Genomic DNA, 13,519 nt, shown 5'->3' with positions numbered 1-13,519 from the left:
TACAACAGATTTTTTACATACATGCATAGCTTATTTTATGTGGAAGCTGTAAGGAAAACAAGACAGATCCCAGTCAGAGATGAGGTAGAAAAAAGGCGGTGGCGATGGATTGGACATACTCTCAGGAAGTCAGGCAGCTGCATAACAAAGAAAGTTTCGGATTGGAACCCACAGGGTAAGAGATCAAGTGGAAGACTGCGTGGAACCAGGAGAAGAATCGCAGAAATCGATATACAGAAAAGTGGGAAGACATGGAATAACATCAAGAGACTAGCCCAGGATAGAGAAAGGTGGAAAGAGTTTGTCCGTGGCCTATACCCTGGTGCAGGGTGAGAAAGGCAATGATGATCGCTTATTTTCCTTCTAGGATGTCCTTTCCCTCTCCTTTCAGACTGACATTTGCCATCTGCTAATTATTTATACTGTATTGTGCCTTGAGGGAATTTATTCAAATGCAGTTACTTATGTTTTCCTGCTTGTTTTTTAATTTTAGTAGATTTCAGCAAAAGAACAAGTGATGTGGTGCTCGCTCAATAACAGAATAGTGAAGGACCCAGCTCGCAACTGCATAAGGTCATATGAGCGCCAAGGGGTGGATGTCAACAGAGAAGTCCTTACAGGGAATCAGACTTACTCTGCTCACCTCAGCCCATTTACAATTACAATTCTACTGTGCTTAAGAACTCGAGATGTTAATGTCTCTCCCCCCCCCCCCCCCCCTTTTGGGTATGGCCTAAAGACACTTCAGTCAGTAGCACCGTATCCCATTATTAATGATATGGTCAGCTTATTTCTGGAAGCTCTACAAAAGGTGCCTAGGAGCAATTTCAACAGTTTTAACGGGCTCTTCCATGATCTTCGAAGTCGTTTTGTGCGTTGAAAAGTTTTGAAGCCAGTGTGCTTGGTTAGAGCACAACACTATTGTTTTAGATCCATTCTAGTAGCTGTTGAAACATTGTTTTGTTATTCTTTGTACACTTTCAAGTTGTTCATGTGTCAGTTATGTGATAGCTTCAGAAGACATCTTAAGCATTTTCTGTTCCTACAGGCCTATCCTTCTTAAGCTTTTAGCGTTATTTTAATTATAGGTGTTCTGTGCATACGTCTGTATGAAAATAGTCTGTGTGTGTGTGTGTGAGTGTGTGTGTGCATAAATATAATATATTTCATGAGAAGAAAGGAAGTAGTACGAAAGGTTTTGAAAATGGGTTTTCGAATGTAAAGCGTATTGAGCTACTTTTTTGGAAAAGGGGTATATAAATGTTATATATTATTTTTATTATTATCTTGTTGTGTCTTCCTCTTTCAGCTCGACCCTCAGCTGTACATGAAGGTGCAGGAAGCTTTTTGCCCCGACTGGTTCCAGGCGTTGAGCGACGGAGACACCGACAAGACGTGCGGCAAAAAGAGACTGTTGAAGGCTGTTGATCGCACTCTGGATTTCCTGGACGACATTGTGGAGATGAAGAACGAGAGTGAGGTAGGAACATCGTGGAGGTGAAGAAAAAGTTTTGTTTTTGTAAGTGTTTTACGGCGTTCACAACTGCATAAGGTCATATGAGCATGCGGGACACATTAAACTTTTTCAGTTGGTAGGAAATTTTTTATTTTCCCCGGGTGGCGACCACAGCTTACTCTTAGACCTCCAAGGGATCTTTAACTTTCGCAACTTGCACACGGGCCCTCTGAGATTTTTCGCCCTTGTCCGAGAAGGCTAGGTGTAGATCTTTCCTACCAGAAGATCAGGGGTGTGGCTGAAAGACAGCAGTAAGAAGAAGCCAAGGAGTAGCAGTAGAAAGGCTGCAGAAAGAATCAGGAGCCCAGAGGAGGAGGGCAAAAGAGGTGAGGGAGTGGGGGCAGGAAGAGGAGACGAAAGCAGATGACAGAACATTGCTAGAGAGCAGGAAAGGAGGTGAAAGGAGACAAATTTAGAGAAGAAAATTTTTCCCTCTCTACCCGGGTTCGAACCTTGGACCTTTGAATGAGAGGCCAACACCTTAACCTCTAGGCCACGAGAGCCCCCTGAAGAACAAGAGTGAGGTAGGAACATTGTGGAGATGAAGAACAAGAATGAGGTAGGAACATTGTGGAGATGAAGAACAAGAATGAGGTAGGAGTGAGGCGAAATCATTTAGGGGAAAATATATACTTGATGAAACTTTGAGACGATCTATTCTTTGAGTGGATGGTTGGCGGGTGCTCTCAGGTGGTTTGCTTCATCTTTCATATAAAACATCTATCGCCCATACCTCCCCTTTTTCTTTTCTATGTTTTTTACTCTCTTGTAACACCTCTAATCTTCTGATGCTCATATGCCTTTATGCAGTTGCAAGCGCCGTAAAACCTCTACTTAAAAATACCCCCGTAAACTTGATGAATCTTTGAGATAATATCTATTCTTTGTGTCTGACAGCATAATACTTCAGCATGACTGTTTTGTTGTTGTTGTTGTTGACGGTGGTGGTAGTTTTTGTTTTTTTACTCATTCCCTTTTGTAAGCAACAAAATGCGGCTTGTGTGACTGGTGTTTTGATGCCATGAGTTATAAAAAAGTGTTTTTCTTTTCTTTTCCATTTGAGTGTATTCTTACTTTGTCAGACTAATATATGTCTTGATTACATTTTTAAATTATTTCTTTGACTCTCTGAAGAATTTAATTTACCTGCATTTTGAAATATATCGCATATGTATAACCAGAAGAAAATATATTTTTTCTGATCACAGGCAAAAAGGGAGAAAAAATAGTGGCAGCCAACGCGGCTTGGTCATGGTGAAGAAAGTGGTGTCATAGGGAAAGAGTTAAAGGTGAACGTGTTGCTTCAATGGCTGCTTTTTTCCTTTCCAGGTGTTGAAGACGTCGAGCCTCATCGGGGCCATTGAGGGAGGCTACAGTGTGGAGGAGAGGAGACGGTCGGCCAAGGAAACGGCTGCAAGACCAGTGGATGGTAGGACAGGGAGAAAAAGTGATCCGAGATATGAGGGTTGTGGTTATGTTATTGTCTAAGACGGCCCACACATTGTTGAGGAGAAAAGTGGCTATCTCACACAGTGCTTTTATAATGTTTAAAAAAACCTACAAACAGCGAAATGGGAATTGGCAGTTTGAACGGGTGATTGTCTTATGCAGGACATTGATAGAGCAGGTTCATATGGAGTAACATTTCGTGACATATTCATTTCTTACAGAACTAAGCCAAATATATAAGATAAGATAATACTTTATTATCCCAGAGCGAAATTTTTCTTGGCTCTACAGGACCATAAAAACACATGCTGGTATACATTACACATTTAAATTATATATTACTCTCATTAAATTTCAACATGAAAAGAGAAGTAAAGCTGACAAAATGTACATATCACATCAGATGCATCATTCAACCACATGCAGGACTTTAATTACAAGACATTTGGAGTTATATAGATACATACTCGAAAGAGCAATACACATCTATGCTTATTCTGACAATAGCCTTATGCTATAAAAGAGCTTTGATAACCTCTCAAACAACTATAATTCAAGAATGCTCTTTTTGGGATTTGAACCATCATCTTCAGCAGTATAGTTCAGCACGCAAGATGCTGTATGAGCTGATGGCGCACCTCCCTTATCTTCTGACAGGTTTCCTCATAGAAGGATTTGAAAAAGGACATTCCAGTGTGGACCTATTTGCGGATGAGGAATTCATGACGGTTCTAACAGAGACAATGGTGAGTTCTCAAACATTTTTTCTGGGTATGAATCTGCAAGTTGTGTATGCATTTCAAAGTTGTCTTTTTCATCAGTTGCAAACTCTAAAACGGGTTTTGTTTTAATTTCGTGGGTGGTTGGCGGGTGCTCTGGTGTGGTTTGCTCCTTCTTTCCTATCAAACATCTATCGTCTTTATCTCTCCTCCTTTTTTGTGTTTTATACTCCCTTTTAACATCTCTAATCTTCGGCACTTATCTGACCTTATTGTGTTGCAAGTTCCGTAAAACCCTTACTAAAACTAAACATTGTTTTAATTTATAGTATGTTATCAGGGATGGGCGTCTGTGATGTTAGTCGAGGTGGACTGTAAATATGTTGTTTTGCTCTGACGTGTCATTAGTGTCTTGAAAATGACCATCAAGACACCACTGACGGACATTCGCCAGGAATCCTAAGAGTAAGTCTGATAATAAGTCTGATTCCCTGTATGGGCTTCTCTGTTGACATCCACTCCTTAGCGCTCATATGACCTTATGCAGTTGCGAGCACTGTAAAACCTCTACTAAAACAAAAGCAGGAATCCTAAATGGTGTTGTATTTTAAGTACGTTATAATAATAATAATAAATAGCATTTGTATAGCACATGTCCCCAATCGAAAACAAGATCTATATATATGCGCTTTCATGAAAAATGTTCAACACCTAGAAAAAACTTCTACTAACTGAAATGAAGAGAAAAAGCCTCAAAGTTAGCTCACAGTGTCACAGTGCTTTTATACTGTTTACAGTGTCTACTGACTCACTGACTCGTGGGTTTGTTTGTTTTTGGGGTTTATTTTTGTTTTGTTTTGGTTTTTAGTTGTTTTTTTAATGACATACAGATCAACCTCAGCAATGGTTTTAATATTTTAAAAAAAAGAGATGATCCATTTCTTCCAATTACTTGAGTTTTATCGAGAGAGCATGACTCCATGGATAGGGTGTGGACTAACAAATTACTTGAAAATGAACCTTTTTATCGAGGATTTGTTTATTTTTTCATGGATTGAAGGGTGGTTGGCGGGTGTTCTGGTGTGGCTTGCTCCTTCTTTCCTACCAAATATCTATCATCCTGGTTTCCTCTCCTTCTGTTTTGTGTTTAATTCTCCCTTGTAACACCTCTAATCTTCGGCGCTTATATGACCTTATGCAGTTGAGAGTGCCGTAAAACCTCTACCAAAACTTTTTTTAAAAACTCTTACTAAAACTAAATTAAACTAATGCATTGATTATTGTTGATTGTTTTTTCAGGTTCATCTTCCCGATGATAAGCCTCGGATGATGGACGCGGTGTGGTCTCCCTTACAAGTCATCAGAGCTTTCAGGCTGGGCATTGATGTGTTCTCCAGTGCATATCCTTGTCACATATGTATGTGCTACAAAGTTTTGTGGCCATGACTGGTGAACAGCTTAGTGTACGTCTCCAGCATATGCCATTTTGAAAAGTGGCGTCTTATGACAGATTCTCACATCACCGTCATTCTCCTCCTTCACCCTGGTGTTGTGTATAGGCCGCGAAGAAGGGCTGTCCACCTGTCTCTGTTGTGGGCAATCCAACAATGCCACGCTCATAACTGTGCCTGAACTACAACAGGGAACTGCTGCTTTTTCTTTCCTAATCCTTACTATTGTCATTTTCCTCTACTTCTTTTGTATGTTTGTCACACTATTGTGACCCGTTATTTGCGGGGTGCCTTGATAGTCGAAGCAGACTTTGTGCTGTTAAAACTAGAAAGGTGAGCAGAGTAAGTCTGATTCCCTGTAAGGACTTCTCTGTGGACATCCACCCCTTGGCGCTCATATGACCTTTTACAGTTGCGAGCGCTGTAACACCTCTATTAAAACAAACAAGCCAGCTGTCGTCTTGTGTCTGAGGTCTGTTGTCTCATATGTGTCACGACGCGATAGATTCAGACGCCCGTCAATTTTTAGGCGTGTTGAGTCACTGGTATCAACTGAAAGCTTATCCCACGGCGTCACTTTTCGCCCGATTCTGTTACTTTTAGTTCGCGTGACTCAGCAGCCCGCCGGAGCTCCCCGGCTCGGGGTCACGGGGTTAATGAGCCCTGAGGCGACTTTGACAGTGTCGGTCGGGAAGTTCGCATTTTTGACTATGTTTAAAACGATATAACTTCTTCCCCATCCCACACAGCGAACCATTACGCGAATGTACTAAAAGCTCAATGTCTTGAGATTTATTCTGCCCTTAGAATGGTTAGTTTCTGTGCCTTAGTTTTTGTTCTAGACAAGTGTTTGTAGAGTACCCAATTTGTCCTATTTTAGTTACAAAGTTATGAATAAATGATTGTTATTTTTAAAAAGGCACGACAGATCTCTCCAAATTCTGTGTTAAACTGACTGTGAATATCATGTCTTTTACCATGAGAAATCTTAAATCTGCGGTAGTAGTAATAGTCAAGTTATAAGAGAAGAAAGATGCACATCTGCATATTTTAACTAAAGACGATCAACGTTAGCTCTTATTTTACTATTAAACAAGAGAAAGTTACCCTGCGTTTGTTCATGAATCTTGCTGTGTCTGTGGCAGACTGCATACAACTAAAAAGATATAATATAAGCGATTTAAAAAACCACAAAACCGTGTAAATACATGGGTAGAGATAAACTTCTAGTATGGAATAAAAATAACGACAGCTAAAACATTCATTCTTAGTTTTTGTGTAGGAAATATGCGCGGACACAATTATGCATGTAAAGAAATCAGTCACATTGTCAGTTATTGCAAATGGTCATAGAAACTTTTTAAAAAGCTGGAAAAGTCTGGTGCTGATTCAGTGTCCCTGGAAAGCTAGAAATTATTCTTATAACCCAATTACGAGAAGTCATCCCTATTATTCAGTCAACTTACAAAACCTAGACTTAGCGTTTTAAGAAAAGTAAGCAATTTCTGGAGTGTAACAGATACTGTTCGTGTATTAGATCTACGTTGAAGATATATTCTAGCACTAAAATCGATTTGTACTTTTCATTGAGAAACTTCATGATAACTTTTATAAACTTTCGAGAAAATATGCGAATATTCATGATTATATTAGACACATAAAGTTGTATTTGGAGGAATTACTTCGTAGCGAATTGTGTGCCCGATGGATAAAATTGCAAAATTACAGCCTTCTATTATAAGCGCAGATACCATCTTTTCTGAGTATCTGTACTAATGTTATGTCGTTCATATTCCAAAAGTTCGACAGATTTTGACGATGCGTTTTTTTAATATTGATTTTGTTTCATTCACGCTAGTTCCAAAAAAATTACAATTTAGCATTGCCGACTCCAGCGCGTCTAACGAAATAACCAGACAAGTTACAACGTCCGTTCTTTTTTGAGTCTCAAGAGAAGAAATGCGTGCTTTGGGTGCACTAAATGAGAATTACCATAAATACAAGGATGAACCTTAAATTGTACGTTGAAAAGTACCAAAAATTAAGTCGACCCAGACAGAGCGGCGACAGGGAGCTGACCCCCGTGACCCCGACGTGATAAGGCGCCCGGCGGGGAACCCCCCGCGGCAACTAAAATCCACTGCCGGTGCACCGTGATCCATTTGCCTTGCTTTCAATGAAACAAATTAACCATCTATCTTGGATAATAGTCAAGATAGCTGCGATTGAAGAAGGTGAGGTCGACTGGTTTCAGTGGTGAAATTAGCGAAAAAAGAGCCGCCAAAGTTTGATAAATCCAGTAGGTAAAGAGTACTTGAAGACGGGAAAATTACATATTTTTTGTGTCTTTTAATCCATGTTTTTCAGTAAGCTTCGTAATGGAAATATGTTTTTATACGGACATGCAAAAAGCGAAAATTTGATAAAAATTGCTTAATTCGCCTAAAAATGCCTGTTTCATATCTTTTGTTATTTTGACGAGCGCCTGATTTCACCTCGCTGCTTCACATACGTTGCAAAGTTTTGTGGCTATGACTGGCGTCCTAGGTCTTCAGGGTCTTCACCATTGCAAATTTATTTTAAAGAAAATATTTTGGTTACTTATATAGTTTTTTTATTTAATAATAATAATAATAATAGATAGCATTTATGTAGCGCTAATCCCCGCTCAACAGCGAGCTCTATGCGCATCACAATCTATACTATTGCCCCAACAGACCTGATGAAAGCATTCTGAAACAGCCTCAACTTCCTGGGAAGCATACAGTGCAAGCAACCATTTATGCTTTATAGGCGCTAAAACACTAACTTACTGACAAGATCTTTCTCTGTCTATATTTCACTTTCTTATGAGTGTCCCTCCCTTCTTATCAGGACACAGCAGTTACACGTGTGTTTATTTCACCTGCTCTTACGTACACCATCCGAACACATCAGACATGAGTTTGATTCAAGAGTGGAGAGGATTTTATTTATTGTGTGTCTTCATCTGCTTGTGGGATGTTACCACCGCCCGGAGCAGTGCCACTGACTGTAGTGTCTTTAGGCCTTTCCCAAAGGGGGGACATTTCTCGTTCAAGCACAGTAGAATTGTAAATGGGCTGACTCGTGTCACGCTCATAACTGTGTCTGATCTACAACAGGGAACAGCTGCTCTTTCTTTCCTGATCCTTACTATTGTCATTTCCTTTACTTCTTTTGTAGGCTTGTCACTCTCTTGTAACCTGCTATTTCCGGGGTGCCTTGATAGTCGAAGCAGATCTTGTGCTGTTGAAGCTAGAGAGGAGAGCAGTCTAAGTCTGATTCCCTGAAAGGACTTCTCTGTTGACACCCTCCCCTTGGCGCTCCTATGACCTTATGCAGTTACGAGCGCCGTAGAACCCTGTACTGTAAAAAAAAAAAATATGGGATGTTACATTCCTCTTATTCCTTATTGCCACTTGGAACTCTATAAATGGACTTTTTTTATTATTATGATGATGATGATGGTGATGATGATGATGATGATGATGATGATTATATTATTATTATTATTATTATTATTATTATCATCATTATTATTGATAATGTTGTTGTTATTATTATTATTATTAATATATTATTATTATTATAACCATTTTTATAGACATTAGTATTATTATCATTGGTATTGCTGTAGATGTTTTCCCTTAACTTGAGTCCACTTACCCACACACACTGACGGAGAAAGGCTTTGCCCTGACAGCGGACTACAGTCTCCCTCCCACCTCCCAGCCTGCCAAGTTGGAGTTGGAAGGATCCAAAGAGAACTCTGCTTCCTCAGGCTTTTACGTGGATCTCAATGACAAAAGGTACGATATCTTGGTGTGTCGTTTCTTGTAAATCTTTTAATGCTGGGTAGTGGAAAAAGTAGAACAATTGTGGCGACAGAATTGTGGTTCATAAGACGCATGCTACCTATCCAATGGACAGCTAGAAAAGCAAATGAAAAAGTCTTGGTTGAAGCAAATTGCAGAAGACAGCTTATGACGAATATAAGAAAGCGACAGGCAAATTTCTTCGGACACACAATGCGGAAAGAAGCATTGGAGAATATTGTAACAACAGGCAAGTTTAATGGAAAGAGAGGCAGAGGCAGACAGAGAGAGAAGATACTGGACAAGCTGACAATCTGGCTAGGAGCAGCAAGAACAACAGACACCATTTCTCAACGCAAGACAGAGTGAAGTAGAGGTCCATGATCGCTCACGCCAGTCGGCAAGGCACCGGATGATGATGAGTGGAAAAAGTATTTGTCCACATTCTGGTACCAGTTGGAGGGAGAAGATGGGGCAGAATTACCTTGAGGTAGAAAGTAAACACAGGCTTGTCAACTGACCCAAATTTACCAGGACTGTCCCAGAATTTGCGTTTGTGGTTGGTTGGCGGGTGCTCTGGTGTGGTTTTGCTCATTCTTTCCGATCAAAAGCTATCATCCTTCTCTCTCCTCCTCCTTGACCTTGTGTATGTTACTCTCTTGTAACACTTTTTTATCTTCATCACTTATATGACCTTATTGTGTTGCAAGTGCCGTAAAATTCTTACTAATACTAAACTAAAGATTTTGCTTGTGGGAATTTGAGATCCTTAGCACATGTGCTGCACCAAAACCAATCACAATGATGTTATCTTGCTTCGCTGGTATGTAATCTGATGTCGCAATGTTGGGTTTTTCTGACCGCATTTTTAAAAAGTTGGCACGTCTGTAAGCTGTTTGTATCAGCCGTTATGTAGGGGGAAAAGCTGAAAGATGGTTCATAAGCAGAACGTCCAGTTCACTGAACAATCAAATTGTTTGGAAATTGGTTGTATTGTGTAGATGTTTAAGAGCAAATGCTTTGGGTTGCTTGTTTATTTATTTATTTTTATTTTATTTTTTTTTATTTTTTTGGGGGGGGGGTTATTGCATTAATTTTCTTTTTTTTAGGGGGTGGGGGGTATTTTTTCAGTTGGAGTGGTTAGATGAGGAGATAAAAGTTTTCAACAATTTTTAGATTAAAAAAAAAAGATTTATTATTGGAAGTTTCAAAAATTATTTACGTAGTTAGTTTTGTTTTTCTTTTCAGGTTCTTTGAGAGTTTTTCTCCCATCCTGCCTGGGTGCGGCTGCTACACATGTGCCAACTTCACCTGCTCCTACCTGCACCATCTGCTGAACACGTCCGAACTACTGGCCTACGTGCTCCTGACAATGTGAGGGAAAATGTTCTGTGGCACATTGTTACTGGAATGAATGAATGCTGTTATGAAATTTAAAAATATAGCAATAATGATAACCATATTAATGTTATAGTAATCATGTTAGGAATTATGATTAAAATACTGGTAGTGTACAATAATAAGAAAGATAATGATTATCCTGAACAATAATAAGAAAGATAATGATAATATCAATTTAATGATTTTGTGTTCTCCTCAGTCACAACTTTGAGCAGTACTTCAAGTTCTTCGCCCGGCTGCGAGAGACGGGTCGCCAGGACAAACTGTCGGAGCTGGAGCAGTCGTTGGCACGCCAGGAAGGAGGACAGCGGGAAGACGTGGTCAGATGACCTGTGACCTTGTCATGTATGGGGGGGGGGGGGGAAGGAGGTGTGTATGTGTTTGAGGGGGGGGGGAGGAGGGAGTGTGTGTGTGTGTGTGTGTTGAGATTCTTTGTGTTGTTTTAGGTGGTTTTATTTATTTATTTTGTTTTTGTTTCATAATCATCCAATGATTAGTCCTGTGTTTGCATGCATAGCTGTATAAGTGTGTGTGAAATTAAGTGTTTGTGTATGTGTGTGTTTGTGAACCAGGAAAAGAGAGAGATTGAGATGAGAGAAGGGGCAAGAAAAAAAAAGGAATAAAATCTGAGAACACAATCAGGCATTGTCTCTCATTCATTAAATTTTTTCGATTGTGCTCTTTAAATATTCTTATAACACTTATAACTCCTTTTTTTCTGTGTACTCCATTGTCCTTTTTTAGTTTTAGTAAAGCTTTTACGGCGCTCGCAGCTGCTTAAGGTCATATGAGCGCCAGAAGATTAAAGGTATTACAAGAGACTAACAAACATAAAAAAGGAGGAGGGGAGATAAGGACGATAGATGTTTCGTAGGAAAGAAGAAGCAAACCACACCAGAGCACCCGCCAGCCACCCACAGTTGTTCAGTACTACCTTGCATATTTAGAAAAACATTGACTGTGCCAAAGTCAGGAGTAAGGCGAACATTGGAACATTGGATTGTTGCGCTCTCTTACAGACTTCAACAAAAGTTAAGGAACACTCTCGCAGCTCAGACAGGTGAAAAGCAAAACATCTGAAATTTCAAAGATAGTTCATGGAATCATTTCTTAACCAAATCAATTCACTTTCAGAGCAAAAAAATTAAAAACATTCCTTGCTGTCTTTTTTCGGATTAAAAAAAAAAATTTGGGCTCTCTGTCAAGGTGGTCCTTAACTTTTGTTGAAGTCTGTATTTGCATAGGCCATAACCCACAGCACAGAGCGCAGTAATTTTTTTTTTTTAAATAAATTTTTAACACCTTGTCAACAAATCAATGTTTGGGACAATCAGCCTCTGCACACAGCATGTGGTGGTGCACAATCAAAACGGTTTCTTTCGTTTTTTGCACGAATCAAGCTGACACTTGTGACAGCCAATACACCAGTAGTAAAGTGAACGTCTTTCTCAAGTATGATTACCGAATAGCAACATTCGATGTGACTTCAAAGTTAATATGATCGCTTTGAAGCACAAGGGGGCTATCCTGAAAAATGCTGTTTTTAGAAAATGTAAGGTAAAGTTTTTGCCCCTCATTAAGTTTCTTTAAAAGACAAAGAAAGTTTTATCTATATATCCAAACAAATATACACACCACTGAAACCAAACTTCTCCTATGGGTAGGGCAATGTCCACTTTTGGTGTAGGTCAAGATTTCTTGAAACCCCCGAAATCTGGGTTAGCCCGCTTGTCCTTAAAAAAGCGACCATATAGGCGCTCATACGACCTCACGCAGTTGCAAGCACCGTAAAACCATACTAAAACGTACTACTAAAAATTAATATAGAAAATACTTATGATAGTCTCTGGTGCATGGTACCAAAGAAAAAAAAAAGCACGCTTGTCTCCCTTTGGCCTTGAAGGACAGTTGGGTAAGGGACATAACTGGTAGCGACTTTTCTTTCGTGCATGTAAATACTCGATTACTTCCCTTACAATTGTGATCGTGTCATCGTTTTCGTTTCTTTTGAGGCCTATCACGTAATGTTCTGTACAGTGTAAGTTGGCACCGAATGGTAAAGCTTTTGTTGTTTGTTTTAGTAGACGTTTTGCGGCGCTCGCAACTGCGTAAGGTCATATGAGTGCCAAGGGGTGGATGTCAACAGAGAAGTCCTTACACAGGAAATCAGACTTACTCTGCTCACCTCTCCAGCTTCAACGGCACAAAGTCTGCTTCGACTATCAAGGCACCCCAAAAATAGCGGCTCACAAGAGTGTACAAACACCCAAAAGAAGTAGAGGAAAAATGGTGATAATAAGGATGAAGAAAGAAAAAAAGCAGTGCTCAGTTCGCTCTGTTGCACTTCAGGCACAGTTATGAGCATGACATTGATGAATCAGCCCATTTACAATTACAGTTATACTGTACATAAGAACTCGAGATGTTAATGGCCTAAAGACACTTCAGTCAGTAGCACCACGATGGGGAATAATAGTGTTCTGTACAGTGGACGTTGGAACCGAATAGTAATGCAATATCATTTTAATGTTATGAATTAGAATAAGCGAACGAAATAAAAATGGATTTTAAAAAAGCAAGCAAATAAATAAACAAATATGTCATCACAGAAGGAGCAAATTTTCTTTTTAAATCAACAGAAAGGAGTATTGAATTTTGATTGGTGTAATTGCTCTTGAAAAAATAGGTTTTCCAAACAATGTTTTTAAAAAAAGCGACAGACAGACAGACGCCTTTGTCTCCCCGCGACACCCACCGGTACAAGCGGAGGAATAAAATAAAGTAAAGTAAAGTAAAAAAAAAAATGATATATTGTTTTTTTTAAAGTAGATGTAGGTTTGTGTTGTAGCGGTTTTAGGCATTTCACCCTTGCAACAGAAGGCATCAGTTTGATTCCCATGCGCAGAAAGAAGTACATCGACACAACAACCGTTACTGTGCGCAGTGAAAAAATAAGACAGACATATAGAAACAGTGAGGAAAAAAATAAGACAGACATTCAGAAACAGTGAGGAAAAAATAAGACAGACATACAGAAACAGTGAGGAAAAAAATAAGACAGACATTCAGAAACAGTGAGGAAAAAATAAGACAGACATTCAGAAACAGTGAGGAAAAAAATAAGACAGACATTCAGAAACAGTGAGG

At 39.4% G+C, this 13,519-nt stretch overlaps 1 protein-coding gene across 4 annotated transcripts in view; it reads left to right on the top strand.

The window, feature by feature from the left end:
* LOC101854994 (queuine tRNA-ribosyltransferase accessory subunit 2) overlaps nt 1-10,746 on the top strand; it is a 22,933-nt gene extending 12,187 nt beyond the window's left edge. For 3 of the 4 annotated variants that reach the window (XM_035973457.1, XM_035973455.1, XM_035973458.1), the window contains 7 exons: nt 1,310-1,480; nt 2,846-2,945; nt 3,623-3,711; nt 4,984-5,084; nt 8,819-8,965; nt 10,220-10,345; nt 10,572-10,746. In XM_035973457.1, coding sequence (XP_035829350.1) covers nt 1,310-1,480; nt 2,846-2,945; nt 3,623-3,711; nt 4,984-5,084; nt 8,819-8,965; nt 10,220-10,345; nt 10,572-10,701 — 864 coding nt within the window. In that variant the 3' untranslated portion in view covers nt 10,702-10,746. The remainder of the gene's footprint in view (nt 1-1,309; nt 1,481-2,845; nt 2,946-3,622; nt 3,712-4,983; nt 5,085-8,818; nt 8,966-10,219; nt 10,346-10,571) is intronic. The other variant, XM_035973456.1, reaches the window with a different exon arrangement.
* The last annotated feature ends 2,773 nt before the right edge of the window (nt 10,747-13,519 follow it).

This window comes from Aplysia californica, unplaced genomic scaffold (assembly GCF_000002075.1).
Source record: "Aplysia californica isolate F4 #8 unplaced genomic scaffold, AplCal3.0 scaffold01247, whole genome shotgun sequence".
Classification (NCBI taxonomy): domain Eukaryota; kingdom Metazoa; phylum Mollusca; class Gastropoda; order Aplysiida; family Aplysiidae; genus Aplysia; species Aplysia californica.
Note: the sequence above shows the minus strand (reverse complement) of the source record. Positions and strands in the feature narration are given on the sequence as shown.